The sequence below is a fragment of the Anabas testudineus genome, chromosome 2 (assembly GCF_900324465.2).
Source record: "Anabas testudineus chromosome 2, fAnaTes1.2, whole genome shotgun sequence".
NCBI classification, from domain to species: Eukaryota; Metazoa; Chordata; class Actinopteri; order Anabantiformes; family Anabantidae; genus Anabas; species Anabas testudineus.
In genome coordinates this window covers 26,074,207-26,091,029 of record NC_046611.1, presented here as the reverse complement: position 1 = coordinate 26,091,029, position 16,823 = coordinate 26,074,207, and the positions used below count along the sequence as shown (strand labels likewise).

The following is a 16,823-nucleotide window of genomic DNA, read 5'->3' as shown; positions in this document are numbered from 1 at the left end:
GATTAAAGGGACTAAAATTAGCCTCTGCTCCTCAAATGGGCTGTTACACAGTAAAAAAAAAAAAAAAATCCGTAATGTGATTTGACCTCGCGTTGAAAAACCTAGATCTGAATAACTGATCCTCTTTTTTTGTGTGACGTTTCCTGGATGTGTACCTGAATCCTGTGGGCGCACGGCCAGGAGACTTTAGGCCACTTCAGTTTAGCTTCGTTTGAAAAGGTAAAAAAAAACACTGTAATTGTGAATCTAAGTGATCAGTGATTCCCCTCAACAGCATAACGTAACCTAAGAGGACACAGCTCCAAACTGCGACCTAGAATCTGTCGTCCTCACTCATTAGATGGAGGCCTTCCCATCTTTTACTGTTTAATCTGCGTTCAGTGAAACTTGCTTCCCCCCTGTTCGCACCCTCTTTGGGTCCTACCTGTGCATACAGTCACCCCCCGCTGTTCACACCTCATACACCTTGTATGCACACAGCCTTTGTTGTCGGCGCACCTGCTTCCTCCTGCTTCCCTCCCCTCTCCTCACCCTTGAACTCCTACGTGTCCAGCTGCTCTCCGGAGCTTTGCGCCAGAGCTGCGGCCTCGGTCCGGAAACTTAGCGGATCAGACATGTTCCGTCCTCTTGTTCTTGCTTTTATTTCACTGAATCCGTTTTTTAACACCTTGTGTGTGGCAGTTCCTCCGCCAGGTCATGAGGATTCACCGTGGTTCGTGGGGTGCGTGAACGCCAGCGACTCCTCTGTCTTCGGGCTTTATACCAGCAGGGCTGGCCGTGACCTTGACCCGGTAGGCTGCTCCGCTCGCTGCCTGGATGAAGGGTGAGTTGAGAGAGAGAGAGAGAGAGAGAGAGAGCGCACGGTGAGTCAGTGTCAGTTCAGTCACAGCCGATCTGGGTATTTCTTATCATTTCTAGTGTCAAATTAAGGAGACGTTTCCCTTAGTGTGACTTATAATACTTGTTGGAAACATGTCGCTTCACAGTAAAGACACAAATAATCGTGTAGTGGAGTAATGTCCTGTCAAAGCCTGGAGACAAGCAGGAACCTGGGTTCAGCTGTAAGTGACCGTGTTAAATAAACAAATACACACACAAATAAGTAAACTTGTATTTGTATTAATTCCTTAAATAGCCCACCAAACTTTAGCCTCCTGATTCAGAAACATGTCAGAATATTTAAAGGCAGATTTCTCATAATAACCATGTCATGAAAGTCCATGTCCATGTAATATTGACTAACAACTGAAACATTTTCTGGATCTCTCTCTCTCTTTTTTTACAATAAGATGTAGCATTGCTGTCACGAGTTACATCAAATTTAAATTCAACAAATCTGTGTGTCCCAACTTCTAGGGAGCCTCTTATAAAACACACAGACATGTTACCGTGAACATACAACATCTTTACAGAAGGTAAAAACCCAGTGAGCTTTTTCTTCTTTCTGGTTACACTATAACCGTCTCTGTTTGTCATTGAAGGTACCAGGCTGCAGCACTGAGCTTGGAGAGCTGTCACTGTAGCAACCACAGGCTATGTGGTTTGGTTGTCAGTGAGTGCTTCAACACATCCTCCAGTGCAGGGTCAAAGCATGTCCGAGGAGAAAGTGGGAGACAAAGGTGCTGCCTCCTCCTTGTTCCTTTCAGTAACTAACTCATCTCTGGGTCTGAGTAAAATATTTCAAAACTGTTGTATAGTTTTAAGGACTGTTTGGTGCCTCTGAAGCTGTGTTTAATCTGTGCTGGATTTGACCTCGGAGACTCTTTTCTATTCTTTCTTAGTCTTCTGGACTTGCCTGTAGGGTGTGAACAGGGGACTGTGGCGCTCTACCGAACCGAGGGACCGTTCCTGCACAGCATCAGTCTGTCTGCTTCTCCAGACAGAGTGCAGGCTGGAAAGACTTTTGTTGTGAAAGTCTCTGGAAACCTGGCTGGACGCCCCAACCAGCCCACAGGTCAGTTCCTTCTTCTTTTACACAGAAAACACAACTCTGGGATTTGCACAGAGCTTGGATCTTTCTGATTTAGCACAGAAATCTGTTTGTTTGTTTGTGATAGAGATCATTTCTAAATGAAAGTGCATTTTAAAATCTGTTACTTACCCATTTGCCATAACTAATTATATAAATAAATTTGAAGTACTTATTTTTTTTTTGATTCATTTAAGGTTTAGTTTTGTTTATAAGACCTGTACCATATGATTAATATAATTTATCATGTTATTATGTCATATTAGGCTATTACAGAGTACATATTAAATTATCACTTTAAAGTATTTCAAATTTTAAAGGTTTAGACATTTTAAAGATACTTGTAAAAACCAGTAGAAGCCATGTTTAAAAAAAATACTCACTTACTATACAAATTGGATGTAACATAGGAACAAGCACACAAAATGTTGTCTTGCAGTGGAATATGATTTACATGACATCTGCAGACATAATACAGTCATGTGGCAGCAAAATTTAGTTATATTTTATTTTATGTAATTAATATTAATTATAAATGTTAATTATAACATAATGCAAAATAGAAAATCTAGATCTGATTTTAAAATAATGATTATCTGTGATAAAATATTGTATGTCTTTTTCAACAATATTTAATTTAGAACATCCCTTTTAATGCTTTCTTTTTAATTTACACAGAGAAAAACTTCTCAGTATAAATTGTATTTTAAAAAAAACATATCATGTCAGTGTTTGTTTTTTCCTTCTTTCAAATTTAACATTTTCTGTGATTTTTAGGGATTCTGAGTGTGGGAGGACAGGACCTCACATGTGTCACTGTGGACTTTCTGGACACAACCCTGAAAAGTCAAAGCTCTCATCTTGTCAACGTGTTGGATGATGGTTCATTTGTTGTGACATCTGATTGGATTTTTGAAACTTCAGGGAAATATGAAATCTGTAGGCCAACAAGAGATAACTAAAATAGTTATTGATGAACAACTACAAATAATAAGATAAACATGAATTACAAAGCAGTAAAATTGTCTTGCTCCCTTTTTTTCCCGTCTTTTCTTATCATTTTTGTTTAGATGTGCGTGTCTCCAACGCCCTCTCCACACTCTCTTCCACCCTCCACCTCACTGTTTCGCAGTCCTCTCCAGATGCTTTGGAGATCTCTGAGCTCCACGGCCCTCTGGGTATCCCCTCCGGCGTTCTCTTCCAACAGACAGACTCGCAAGCAGCAGTCCCGAGTGACCCCATCATGCTGCAGGGGGACGGGGGTGAAGGTCTGGAAACAGGGTTCTGCTGGTGGTTCAATCAGGAGACATCAGAGGTCAATAAGGACTCAGGGGATGAGCAGGTATGTTTAAAGTCAGCTTGCTTCCCTAATTACAACTGGTTGAACAGCATTTTGGTATGTAGAACTGAGAAAATGCTGCTGCATTATATTGCATACCTTAGAATTAAGAGGTTTGAGCGTTCAGTAATGTTAATGTTAATGTTCAGTAATTATGAGGCAACTTTAGATACAAAATACTCCCAGTGAATTAATTATGTCAAGATCAGCATGGTCATGTTTACAGCATGACCTGTGTAACAATAAATATAATATTTCAATGTCAGTATAAAATCTGTGTTCTCTAATTATCTGCCTCTCAGAGTCACTTATCAACCAGTATAGAAGTGTTGCACATTTTCTTTTCTAAAAATAACCAAGGCTGTTAAAAAATGAAGAAATATGTGAATTCAAGTTGTTCGATAGATTAGATATTTGAAGAATTTAGCATTGGTTGAGTAAAAAAAAATTCTCTTGCAAAATCTCTTGCAAAATTCTTCTTTTATTTTAATTATCAAGATTCTAACTGTGTCATTGCAGAAGTCAATAAATAAAGTCAAGAAAGTCAAGGAGAGGCATTGAAAGTGTCAGGAGAAGAAATCCTTTAGTTTAATGAGAAAACTAACTATGGGATGTTTGTAGTGTAGAAGAAATGCTGCTGTTTTGATTTAATCATTTGATGATTGATACTGACAAAATAGTTTTTTTGTTACAAAAACAGTCAGTGTTGATTCAACAGCAGCTATATTTTATATCAAATCATCATCATCAGTTCAGTGTCATGTTTTTATCTGACAATTAAAAAAAAACTTAAATATCTCCAGAGCTGGACCTTTGACAGAGAGGGAGTTCACACAGTGTCAGTGTCACAGCAGACAGTCCATATTGTGAGTACTCAGCTTTATGATTTAAATATCATCATTGGAAGGCATTAATGATTAAATTGCAAGGCTGGTGATTTGATTAAATTTATCCTTCCAATAAATCCCATTAAAAGCCAAAACCAACCATGTCTTAGTCCTGGTCTCAGTACTTTTGATTAGGTCTTCCTGAAAACATGCATTTTTAAAAACAGCCCACAAAAATAAAGTTTTAAAAGGCTCAATAATTGTCTGAAACAGTCCCCCACAGCAGTTTCTCAGGACATATTTACAGCAGTAGGACTGGGTATGCAGCGTTAGCTCAAAATAAACTACAGTGTTCATACTCATTGGGACACAGGACCCAGAATGTCTGTGCTTAGACAACAATGGAGCTCAACAGAGAAATAAGCAGTGTTTCTAAATTAGCTGGTCTTTTTAATGGGATTTATCAACAATACAGATATTAAATGTGACCAGACCCATCCTTCAATCACATTTGAGCACGTGTTTTTATTCACATTCACATTGTGGCTCTGTGCTCCTACAGGCAGTTGTGCGTCCTGCTGTTTCTGACCTTAAGGTGAGTGTGTCAGGCGCTCAGCTGGCCGCTGGAGAAGACATTTGTGCAGGTGTGGAGCTGGATAATGCTGTGGTGGTGAACAGGACAACTGCAGAGTGGACCATAAATGTGCCTCTTCCAACAACTGGGTGTTACAATGTCACAGTTAAGGCCTTCAAACCAATCACATGTACCTCATTTCAAACACACATCCTTGTCCAAGACCCAGTTGGAGAGTTGCCGTTGAACACTTCCAGTGTGACAGCCACACATCAGAAACTAGCGTTGTTTTTTAGCATTGCAGCTGGGACAAACATGTCAGTCTCTCTGCTGGTGAACACAGTATTACAGTACAAAAACTGCAGCTACGCTACAGGAGAAGAGTCAGCGGTGGTTTTGCTTTTCAACCACACCGGAACATTTGCGGTTGAGCTTCGAGCTGAGAATCGAGTGTCTTCTCAGAACAAAAGCGTGAGAGTATGTGTAGAGGGGAACAGGAAGCCATCACCACAAGTTAAAGTTAATCCAAACTGGCAACCAGCCAGCAGTCCTGTTGACAACCTGGCTGACACTGGTAAGGAAGTACTTTTAACTGACACTTAGCAATGTGAGTTTCTATTTCTTGTAAATACTAAAGGGAAAAAAAAACTTTACTTTAAACTTTAAAAAGCAGTTTTCTGATCAAAATTATATGAATAATTAGTATGTATTTTGTATAATAGATTTCAAATATTTATAAACACATATATATAATATTTTACATTATTTTAAAATGCACTTGATGTTTGTGCTCTGTTTGAATGCTATATTTGTGTTATCTCTCTGTATATGTCTCTGAGCAGTGAGGATTTATGCAGCAAAGCGAGCTTATCCGACAAATACAGATATCATCCTAGTGGTTGTGGCCGATGTGCCCGACCCTGTGGAGTTCATCTGGCACTTTGGAGACTCCACGTCAGCCAAAACGACCTCAAGGACCATCAGCAAACGATACAGCAAGCCTGGCAGGTATGAGACAGAGGCCAAGTATGCTGTATGTGCTTAGGTGGAAAAAAAATATATTGTTAAGATAATTTTGTTTTCTTACTCCAGCTCCTTAACTTTAAAAGTGAATGTTACATTGAAATGTTGAGTTTTCCTTTAACTAAACTCAGAAATAATATTGATGGTATAAGAATTTGTGTACATACTGTATCAACATATCTTACAATTCAAATCTGATGCAGGTTTGATGTAGTTGTAGTCATGTCTAGTGGTCAGACATCCGTCGCCTCCAAGGTGTTGCCGCTGGAAGTCCAGAGAGCAGTGAAGCTCAACAGACTGGTCCACCAGGCGTCGGTCCTGCAGAAGCAAACGGTAACAGTGAGTTGCCGGGTCAATGTGGGGACCAACCTCACCTTCCTCTGGAGCTTTGGAGATGGATCATCTAGTCTGGGACAGAGCACAGAACAGTATGTCTACCACAGGTGTGTATACTTGATTATCATGGTTACTGAATTAAACATTAGTTAATGCTTGAATTTCTTATAAGTTTTATGCATGCCCATAATTTTAAAATACCCATATGTGGCGATTCCTATTTACTGAACAAAGATAATTGCGTTCAAATGTCTTCTAATCGTTGTTTCTGTAAAGTGTCGTGACCTCTTTGCTTAACTCTGCTGTTCATTTTTTGCATGTGTACATTTAGTGTATGTGTTTCTCTCTGCAGCACAGGAGAATTCAGAATCGAAGTGACCGTGTCTAACCTGGTCAGCTCCGCCTCTCTGAGCAGCCACATCTTTGTTGTGGATCGGCCCTGTCAGCCTCCGCCTGTCAAAAACATGGGACCTCTAGAGCTACAGGTACGTTACCAGCAGGACTGTCAGCTCAAGTTACAACATGCAGGAAGGGTATAACTAAAGAGCAGCTTCTCCTCTGCTCTCCTTCCGCCCTCTAGGTGTGGAGATATGAAAGTGTTCGTCTGGGAGTTACCTATGAGAATGACATGAACTGTGACACAGCCGCTGGCCTACACTACAGCTGGGCCCTGTTGGACTCTGTGGGGCAGATTTTCCCATTACCTCGCACAGACACACACAGACAGAGTCTAATACTGCCAAGTCATCTCCTGCACTATGAGACTTACACTGCCATGGCCAGGGTGAGTGGATGATGACTGTTGTTGGTGCTGTGCAGATATGGTTTCTTCATTGACTGTGCAGCTAGAGGATGAAAAGCAGTTCAAATGTAAACCTTGCTGCACATAGAAAGGATGTTGTCCAATTCTCATATTGAGTGTAGAAATAATACTCACGGTTATGTTGATACTTGTCCTTGTAGCACTAAAAACAGGACTTCCTCCTTTCTTTCTTATAAAACTGAGCCACTGTGCTTTGGCTCTTTATCCATTGTTCCTTTGCAGGTCCAGGTCATTGGCAGTGTGGTGTACAGTAACTACAGCGTGAAGGTAAAAGTCATGCCAAGCCCTCCTGTGGCTTTTATCCAGGGGGGCACCAACATCTTCATTAACAACAGGAACACCACCCTGGTAGTCCTGGATGGGCAGAGATCTTATGACCCTGACTTCCCCTTGAATCCACTCAGGTAGAAACTGTGGACTCCACTGAAATGGACCTTTAAGAGTTATTACAAAGTTTATTAAAATACATTGCCAACCCTGCATTAGACTCTAGCATTACAGGTGTTTCTGAAAAGACTGGATTCAAGTTTGTTTGGAGAATAACATATTTTCATTTCCTCTTCACAGCTACAGCTGGACATGTAAACCGGTCAGCTCAGTCACCAGCTCCTGCTTCAACCAGCACATTCCTTCATCCTCGCCTGTGCTCACGTTTCCCGTTGGTTTCTTAAAACCTAACTTTGATCAGTTTCAGGTCACTCTCACCATCCACAGCAGAGGGCATTCAGCTTCATCAGAGACCTTCATCACAATAACACCCAATGTGCTTGGGTAAGAGTTAGAAATACTCTGCAGAGTGCTTACAGATGTGTCTTAACCAACACAGTGTGAAAAATAAAGCTGAGTTTAACATGTGTCTAAATGTATTTCCAAACCAGGAAGGTGTCACTTTATTGCCCTCAGTGCTCAGGAGACCAGGTGAACTGGGATCAGCCGTTCTCCGTCACTGCCAAGTGTGAAGACTGTGGCGTTTCCTCAGATATGATCCAGTACTCCTGGCGTCTGTACCTGGTCAATGCGTCTTCCAAGCCGGTCACTGAAGGTAAAATAAATCCATGTTTATCCAGTTTAATACTCGGTTTAGAATAATAAAGTTTGTAATATTAAATTATAACTAAATTCCCAGTGTTTCATTTACAAAATACTTAATTAATCATGTTCTTTTCTAGTCCCATTTTGTCATAAAGTGGACCTCAGTGCTCCCTCCACAGTCATCAAGGGTCCTGCCACTTCCACTGAGACCCCACCTGCAATAGATACTGCAGACTACACCCATGATTCAGTTCCTGTCTTCCTGACTGAGCACACCTCTAAAACTAGAACCAAAAAGCAAAACGTGGACCTGAGTGACAGCAGGACAACATCCAAAAAAAGGGGAAACATGTCAAACACAGCTGGTGTGTTTATGAATGCACTGTAAATTGTGTCTTAGTATTCAGTATCTCAGCAGCCAGAGCCAGACAAGGTTAGATTGTACAACTGTGTGTATTATTCTTATACTGCTAATGCTGGGGTAGACTATAGACAGCAGTATTTACTCCTGTTTGTTAGATGTAAAGTGTGTTAAAGATAGTATATGTAGAGCTCAAAGCTTGTCCTCTTCATGTGCAGGAGAGGAGATTCTTTATCGTCCTCTGGGAGAGTTTGACCCTGCAGAGTATCACCCCTCCGCTGAATACCCGCCATTAGCCCTTGAGAACAGTGGTGGTCTATATTCAGACCACTTAGGCAATGTTTTCAGTGAATTCCCAAATGATCCAGACTCCTCTGCAGACTGGGAGTTCTCTCTTCCCGTTCTGGAGACTGGTGACGTGGGAGGTCGACTAGGTGAGAAAAAACTGGACTCTTATGTGTGAAGCTTCTGTGGTCTGGGGGTTAAACACCTGCAAATGCATTTTCTTATATTTACAGACACACTATGTGTTATGTGTTGCTGGATTGTGTATTAAAGCCAACTCTTACACAGATCCGGATTATGATGTTTCCTTGACAAGTGCGGATGAGGGAGACCCAGGGATTTCAGCAGGAAGACCAACAGGTCCAGTAGATATCTGTGTTTGCAACAGTAATTATTACTAGTGTGAGGGGTTGAATGTTTACTCATGCATATTCCCAGGTGTGGATGGTGAGACCTTCAGTCTAGGGGAAGACTCAGTGTTTGGTTCAACAGTACATGAAGATGAGGGGAGTAATTTGGTGGATCCCAGGCCATCTGCAGGGATCCAGGAGCAAACCTTGCTTGATTTACCCCGAGACCCAGTAGACAGGCGCCTTTTCCAGTCCTACACTTTCACAGGTGCAGTATTGAGGAAACTCAATATTTTTTTAGAATGAATTCTCTGTGTCACTCTATATCTCAGTCTTGAGTCATCGTTCTCTCCATTTCCATCGTCCCAGGAACGTCCTCGTCTCTGTTAAGCTTCAGACCCTTCAGTCTGATGCCAGGGAGCAGATACATGTTGGAAGTCACTGCCAGTGAAAGCAAGTTTCGAACAATAAGTTATATTTTTGTGTGTGTGGCATTAATATTAATTGAATGTGATAACAGAAGCTATGGGGAAATGTAGCCGTGACACAAGTCTCAATTTTATTACTGTGTGGTTTTTATTTATTTTTTAAGAGTAAAATGTAATAATTAAAATTTAATGAGTGATTAGTAATAATTATTAAATTATATAAAATAACTTGTATTTTATATGTGTACATTTATTTATGTATAATAAATAAATTGTGAGTTTTGCAAAAAGGATGTAGTAATAATAACAATAATGATGATAACATTAATCCTATGTTAGCCCAAATGGCCGTTAAGGAGATCTGAATACTGGTCTAATTGTTACCTGTTTTACAGAATCTAAAGACGGTCTTCTGGGACGGACTCAGCTTTTCTTTAAAACCCAGCCTGCTCCAAAGGGCGTGACATGCCAGGTACAGCCGGTCAAAGGGATGGAGTTACACACACATTTCAGCATCTTCTGCACCTCAGGGAAAGAGGTATTTCATGTCTCAGATACAAACACACACACGCAACATGTATACACAGAGATTGAAATGAGCAAGCACTCAATTTACACAAAATGATAAATACACAGAGAGGAAAACAAAACCAAAGGAAGGAGAGAAAACAGAGAAGATATTAAGAGAGGGGAGAATAATAAAAGGTAACAAAAATAACAATAACCTCAATAGATGATGGGGAGAATAATGTGGCAGAATGAGCACCTATAGAGAAAACTGTGTCCCCGTAACACTTACTCTTGGATCTTTAGACAGACAGAACATCTCAGCTCTCTGGGGGCACGAGATCTGTAACGTGAAGGTGAATGTGAGTGAGTCAGTGCAGGTGAAAACTTGCCTTTTTAGGCCTCGTCAAGACACTTGCAGCAGTTTTGTTAATAACTGGAAAAGTGATAAAAAAAAGACTGAAATGTTAAAATTTCAATGTTCCCATAAAACACACAGCAGCATACCTATCATCATAACAAACAACAAATGCACGTGTTCAAGTTTGATTTCTTATACTGTCCTATTCATGTGAACCCACATCTGTGTGTGTGTGTGTGTGTGTGTGTGTGTGTGTGTGTGTGTGTGTGTGTCCTGAAGGACTTAATGTATGAGTACAGCTTCAGTGTTGGAGGCAGAACCCCCAGGATGATGTACCAGGGGAGAGACTTTCAGTACTACTTCCGGCTTCCTTCAGGTGACCCCAGTGATGACTACAAAGGTAAAAACACCCAGAGAAGGTCACACAGATACACACTGATTTATGAGTCCACGTGGACTACACAAAGGTGAAGCATTTTATCACAGAGACGTCCTTGTGATTAAGTAAGACATGTTGCTGTTGTTTCCATAGTGACCATTTATATTGAAATCAGAAGCACATATGGGACAGCAACTAAACCGTGTCCTGTCACTGTTCAAGTCCATCCAAGCTTCGTCAGAGACTCTTCTTCTTCCCGTCATGACCCTGATCTGGAGCTGTAAGAATCACTCAAAACCATATCATCACATCACATGAAGAATATTCATGTCTCATGTTCCTGTTTTGATCAAACAAATACACAACATACTGACTCTGATATCAGTGAACTCTCAGGTTATTGTATTTACATTACCCAGTATCATTTTTTAAAAGTACATTCTTATGATGCATTTACAAGTTGTATCAAAGGATTTTGATGGTTCATAATTTATTTTAATGTGGAACATGCCCTTAATTAGGAAAATACATGTCTGAGGTTTAACATTATGATAATTTATTAATAAATTATCATAGTTTGGATGTACTGTATATAAGTACAACTGTTCTTCCATAGATTTTTAGATCTAAAGTGCCAAATAAAAGACCAAGCCTGTTATGTTATGATATACAGGGTTTTTATCCATCTGGCAGCTGATTGCAAATCCACAAATAATTTTAACTGATCTGAAAATATTAACAAAGCACAAAGGCAGAACTCAACATATTCCTTCCTTATTCCCTAACCCTTTCTCATATCGCATTAGTCAAACACTGCAGATCTCCCACAGCACCAGGTTTTACAATCTCTTTCACTCCAGTACAGAATCTGGTCTGAGGAACCTGTCAGCTCTGGTCCAGCTTGGGAACAGTGTGGAGATCCGTAACTACATCAGTCTCCTCGGCAGCATCCTCAACAGACTCAGCCAGGACACAGAGGCCAACACACTCACCCAGACACGACTACGCACTGTGCTCATTTGCACAGTGTGTGAGCTCGAGAGCAGTGAACAGGTACTCATACATAGACCTACACTGTAAACTGAGATGACCAGAATCACCTTGTGAGGCAGAATAATGATAACGTGTTATTTGATTGTAGCAGTCGATGGAGGACAACCTCTGTGTTCTCAAAGACATTCTGCAGAGTGCACGTCAAGTAGGTGGATGGTTGTCTTCTTTCTCTGACAGATACTGATAGATGTACCTGAAAGATGAAATGTTTTGTCTCATACTTTTCCTGTTCCTTTAGGTATCATTGGTGGGTGCCAGACGAGTGATAGTTCATATTCAGGCCATTTCAGACCAGTTTCTGGAGTCGAGTTCTCCAGTTCAGTACAGTCTGGACTCCAAGACACTCAACACCCTGATCACAGTGCTCTCACACACCCTGCAGGCTGCTGCCTTTAGTCCCGAGTCCTCACTCATTACCCAGGCCCTAGAATCAGACTCACCTAATGGTGAAAACATGACAACTACTGTTGCTGCTCCTCGTGGCTGTACTTCAGAGTCACAGACTGGTGTTCACATCGGAAGAGGAGGACTGACTTCAGCAAAGCAGCTGGCCCAGCTCATTGCTGATGTTCATCAGACTGCTTCAGACCTGATGTTGGTAAGAGACAACAGACCCGCTCTTGTGTTAGCAAACATGTCTCTTCATACTCACTTCTTGTGAGCCTGCATTTGACATCAAATGTGTCTTTTCAGAAATACATCTTGTCCCATGAGGCACGGGAGCACAACATCAGCGCTGGTCTCATTACCCTGTACGCTACGTACCTAAACTCCACAGTCATCAGCAGTGGCTCAACCACCTTCCACATCCCTGTTTCTCTGATGCAGCACCTGTTTGTTTGTGTAAGTGGAGAGTGTAAGAACGAGCAGCGTCGACCATGTGTCCTCAGTGTGCTGACGGAGCTCGCCCACAGCCCCTATACCTGGGTCCCCTACACTACAAAGGTGAGCGCGGCACTGTGTATGAACATTAGGTGATTTAAAAGCAAAACAATGGTCTAACTGCCTCTGTTTATTTCCAGCTGAACGGGCCAGTCGTCGACCTGAATCTGTACAAGTGCAGCACGAGGAGAAAGATCCATATTCACTCTTTCGTTCAGCCGATCAATATTGAGCTGCAGCTACCACAAAGAAATGTATGTTACAACCTTACGTTTCTGCACCCAATGGTACATCCTCCATGTACACAGTGTGAAACCATTGACAGGATTGTGTATTGCATACACCTCCACGTGTGTCCTAGCAACATAAAATGTCACTTCTAACAGTGGTGACAGTATCTTTCATCTGTCATATGATGTAATTGTTGCTGCTCTAATCGTGAGCTTCCTGAATGACCTACTCCAACAACATGTGATCTTTGCTGTAGGAACGCTCTGTGCGTGAGTACGTCCTCCTCCACAACCAGGTCAACTACCACAGCTTCAACATTACCCAGGAGCACTTGCAGCAGGCCATCCAGCTCAGTGTGACGTTTAAGCCGCTGTCCAGCAAAGTGTTTCCAATCATGCTGCTTTTCAGGTACACATTTAGTCATTTGGGTTGTTGTTCTAGAGCTATTACCTCTATGAGTAAGAGCAGCATTTGAACAAAAACATTAGTCTTGACTGAGAGGCAAGGCTTGAAATAAAAATGTTTTGTCGCACTAGGATGTTTGACAGGCCAACATCCAGCATGCACCATCTGCACAGGATTCACCGCTGGGAGAGCAACACCACATGCATCACTCTGCCTCCATCCTATCTCAACAGTAAGATGTTTCTTGGCCCCATCTACTGGTCTCACTAGTGATTCTGCACTTAGTTGACTTGAGTAACTGTGGAAATTTGCAGCTGCGGGAGTTGGACACCTGGCCCTGCTGAATGCTGGGAAAGCACCAAGACACAAGCACCTGAGTGAACAGATCAGGTACAGTCTCACAGTGGCCAGCAGCTTGTGTTTGTCATGGGACAGCCACCAGGGGGCCTGGACACACCAAGGCTGCAGAACACAGCAAACAGACACAGACACAGTCAACTGCAGGTAAGGCACTGAAAAAGTGAAATGACCACAAAAGAAGCTCACATAGATGCAAAAAAAGTACTGAACGTTATGATGATTAACATACATTAATCACTTGGTAATTGCTGTTTGTGTTAGCTGTTACCAGTTGAGGCCACTGACTGTGGTTCAGCAACAGCTTGAGGGAAGTCATGACTCAGCTGATCTGGGCTCATTCCTAAGGTAACACCAAAACTCTTTTACCGTGATTGTAGCAAGCTTACTAAATATTCAACTAATCTAATCATGAAATCTCTGAAAATGTGTACATGGATAAGGTTTCTTTCATTGTTGTTGTAAAATAACAGCCATGAAATAACTGTTGTTATTGGACCTCAGCGTGTCCAGAGATCTGACAGTGCCAGGTGTGCTCGTTCTGTGTTTATGCCTGTACATCCTGGGGAGGGTTCTGTGTAAGAAGGCCGACATGGTCTTCAAGCAGAATCACAGAGTCCACTATCTGCCTGATAACTCTGCATCTGACCCATATTTCTATGTTGCTACCATCCACACCGGCATCTGCTCTGCAGCCTGTATGAGTGCAAAGGTAAAGTCGTTCATTCTCACCAGCAGCACTTGTCACACTGCACATAAAGGCTTCTACATTTTGATGAATCACTTTGAAACTGACATGTAGAAATTGTAGACATCCCTCAACAAGCATCACTGAATGCAGTGGAAAGAATTGGTTCAAATTATTCTCTTAACAAAAACAACTGTGTGCTTTCAAAATGTCAACATTAGTAGCTGAGCTGTTGTGGAATATAGCACAATCCAGTGAAGCCCAGGATTACAGTGTGTGGGAACCATTCTTATCAGGTTTACATAGTGCTGTATGGTGAAGATGGGACCTCGCAGACAAGAGAACTACAGGTCCCAGGATGCACTCTGTTTAGGAGGAACTCTCAAGATACGTTTATAATCAGGTAAAATTCTCCAAATTTTCTATGCATGTCCTTTATTATGATACAAATAAAATCTAGTTACAGTAGTTTCCCGCATAAAGTTACTATACTGACATTTTACCGTAGATTGTAACACTTTGAGTAACTTTAAAAATATAAACTCTCTGACACCACAGTACCGAGGACAGCCTGGGGCTGGTGTGGGGGGTTCACATCTGGCATGACAACTCTGGGCCTTCCCCGCAGTGGTACCTCAAACAGGTGGAGGTATCTGAGGTAAAGACCGACAGAGTTTAGTATTTCTGGATGTGCTCTGTGCTTGGACTATCAAGGTGTTTGTTAATTTACCTTTAATGCAGGTGAACAGAGACTACGTGAAGGGACGTGCTTGGCTGTTTGTTGGTCAGTGTTGGCTGGCTGTGAGCAAAGGTGACGGCAAAGTGGAGAGGATGCTCCGCGTTTGCACGCAGGGAATAGGCTTTGCCAAGGTAGAACACTCACAAATACTGTGTGTACCAGAGGCAAAAAAACTATGTGAACCTTTTAAAATTTTATGGTTTCCTGCATTATTTTGTCATTAAATGTGATCTGATCTTTATCTACATCAACAGTATTAAAAAATATATTGTGCCTAAAGTAATAACACAAAAAAATATCGTCTTTCATGTTTTTAATGAGAACAACCATAAAAACCTCATAGTCATAGTGGAAAAATGCAGAAAACCATGAAATTCCAAAAGGTTCACATACTTTTTCTTGCCACTGTACATAACATTCAGGTATACAAAAAACAACATTTAATCTCTTCTCACATATAAACTTGTGGATCTACATGTATGCTTGCAGATGTTGAGTCTAAAGCTTTCTGACTACTTGGCCGACTACCACATCTGGATCAGTGTGTTGATCTGCCCCAGCCCTAACGCATTTACACACAGCCAAAGACTTACTGTGTGCCTGTTACTGCTGTTGGGGTACACCTGTGTGAACACTGTAATGATATCACAAATGGATGAGCAGGTACGTTAATATAAACCATCAAAGTGTGAAGCGTGAAAGTGTTAAAACATGTTACCCATACCGCTGTGTTGTCCAATGTCTTATTCACAGTTGCCACTCGAATTGGGAATTATTGACATTTCAGCTACCTCTGTGACGACAGGAATATTAAGCGCGCTGGCAGTGTTGCCCGCAGCAACAGTGATATCTTGTCTGTTTCGATGGCGTAAGGTCAAGATAATGGGGTCAGGAGTACAACATGCAAAGGGCAGAAAAATTCAAAAGGATGATTTTGAAGGTGAGCTTTGAGGTTTAGATTCATCCCACAGTGTCTCCCCTAACTTTCTGTACTGTTTTCTATAATACGATACAAATGAACATTTAATAATGTGGTTCTGTAGAACCAATACGCAGTCTTATATTATATGGACTTTTTTATCTACTACTACTAGATGGCATTTCAGTAAATGACAGTACATCTGAGCCCCATCTGTCCTGGACTGGTCTTCAGCAGCAGACACAGGCAGCCTGGTCGAAGAAACACCAGGTAGAGCCTCAGTCGTTTTCCCCTTTTCCATGTCTTATGCGTAGAGCTTTTTTAATCCCTGTCTGGCCCTTCTTTTTGTGTTTAGGGCAGAGACTTGCCGTCAATGTCTACTATGATTCTGAAAAATAAAGACACGCATGAAGAACGTGCAGTCCAATCAGATGTGATTGTAAGAAAGGAGGATGCTCTAACATGTGGTAGCAGTGTGGTACCAGAGGATAAAGAGTTTGATCAGTCACCACGGGGAAACGAGTTTGATTATTTAAGTAAAAGCAGAATCCAGCAGGATCTTTTGTCGATTATAAGAGATGGAAATAAAGTCATTCCTCTGGAAAAATGTTCATCTCACTGTGGCTTTGAGAAACTGTGGCCTGGTCACAGCAGTGGTTCCTACATCCTCAACAAACTGAGAGGAACATCCCACTACTTAGCCTGGGCACTGTGTCTGCTGTTGTCACTCTGTTGTCTGATCCTCTCTACTGTGCTGGGAATGAGGTGAGGGTGCATTGGCATTAAGTGGATGGTTGTATATCGTTTACTCACTTCAGTGTCACACCGTAACTGTAACTGTGTGTTTGTTTAGATTCAGAAGCAGCCAGGTTCTGCTTTGGATACACTCGCTTTTCTTTTCCCTGATGTCTTGTATCTTCTTCATCCAGCCGGTCATGGTAAATTAATACCTGCC

General features: G+C 41.5%; 1 protein-coding gene across 1 annotated transcript in view; it reads left to right on the top strand.

Moving 5' to 3' along the window:
• Positions 1 to 16,823, top strand: part of LOC113164615 (polycystic kidney disease 1 like 1) — a 30,179-nt gene that overhangs the window by 8,375 nt on the left and 4,981 nt on the right. The window contains exons 2-40 of the mRNA XM_026363988.1: positions 682 to 823; positions 1,482 to 1,619; positions 1,782 to 1,954; positions 2,747 to 2,908; positions 3,040 to 3,311; positions 4,698 to 5,283; positions 5,552 to 5,717; positions 5,936 to 6,175; positions 6,421 to 6,553; positions 6,649 to 6,852; positions 7,114 to 7,295; positions 7,459 to 7,662; positions 7,770 to 7,933; positions 8,061 to 8,288; positions 8,503 to 8,718; positions 8,858 to 8,929; positions 9,008 to 9,187; positions 9,289 to 9,372; positions 9,743 to 9,885; positions 10,495 to 10,615; positions 10,748 to 10,874; positions 11,455 to 11,647; positions 11,736 to 11,792; positions 11,886 to 12,245; positions 12,341 to 12,592; positions 12,670 to 12,783; positions 13,017 to 13,168; positions 13,297 to 13,397; positions 13,480 to 13,669; positions 13,787 to 13,870; positions 14,027 to 14,234; positions 14,507 to 14,613; positions 14,769 to 14,868; positions 14,952 to 15,080; positions 15,439 to 15,612; positions 15,703 to 15,889; positions 16,044 to 16,138; positions 16,224 to 16,633; positions 16,722 to 16,806. Coding sequence (XP_026219773.1) covers positions 682 to 823; positions 1,482 to 1,619; positions 1,782 to 1,954; positions 2,747 to 2,908; positions 3,040 to 3,311; positions 4,698 to 5,283; positions 5,552 to 5,717; positions 5,936 to 6,175; positions 6,421 to 6,553; positions 6,649 to 6,852; positions 7,114 to 7,295; positions 7,459 to 7,662; positions 7,770 to 7,933; positions 8,061 to 8,288; positions 8,503 to 8,718; positions 8,858 to 8,929; positions 9,008 to 9,187; positions 9,289 to 9,372; positions 9,743 to 9,885; positions 10,495 to 10,615; positions 10,748 to 10,874; positions 11,455 to 11,647; positions 11,736 to 11,792; positions 11,886 to 12,245; positions 12,341 to 12,592; positions 12,670 to 12,783; positions 13,017 to 13,168; positions 13,297 to 13,397; positions 13,480 to 13,669; positions 13,787 to 13,870; positions 14,027 to 14,234; positions 14,507 to 14,613; positions 14,769 to 14,868; positions 14,952 to 15,080; positions 15,439 to 15,612; positions 15,703 to 15,889; positions 16,044 to 16,138; positions 16,224 to 16,633; positions 16,722 to 16,806 — 6,935 coding nt within the window. The remainder of the gene's footprint in view (positions 1 to 681; positions 824 to 1,481; positions 1,620 to 1,781; positions 1,955 to 2,746; positions 2,909 to 3,039; positions 3,312 to 4,697; positions 5,284 to 5,551; positions 5,718 to 5,935; positions 6,176 to 6,420; positions 6,554 to 6,648; positions 6,853 to 7,113; positions 7,296 to 7,458; positions 7,663 to 7,769; positions 7,934 to 8,060; positions 8,289 to 8,502; positions 8,719 to 8,857; positions 8,930 to 9,007; positions 9,188 to 9,288; positions 9,373 to 9,742; positions 9,886 to 10,494; positions 10,616 to 10,747; positions 10,875 to 11,454; positions 11,648 to 11,735; positions 11,793 to 11,885; positions 12,246 to 12,340; positions 12,593 to 12,669; positions 12,784 to 13,016; positions 13,169 to 13,296; positions 13,398 to 13,479; positions 13,670 to 13,786; positions 13,871 to 14,026; positions 14,235 to 14,506; positions 14,614 to 14,768; positions 14,869 to 14,951; positions 15,081 to 15,438; positions 15,613 to 15,702; positions 15,890 to 16,043; positions 16,139 to 16,223; positions 16,634 to 16,721; positions 16,807 to 16,823) is intronic.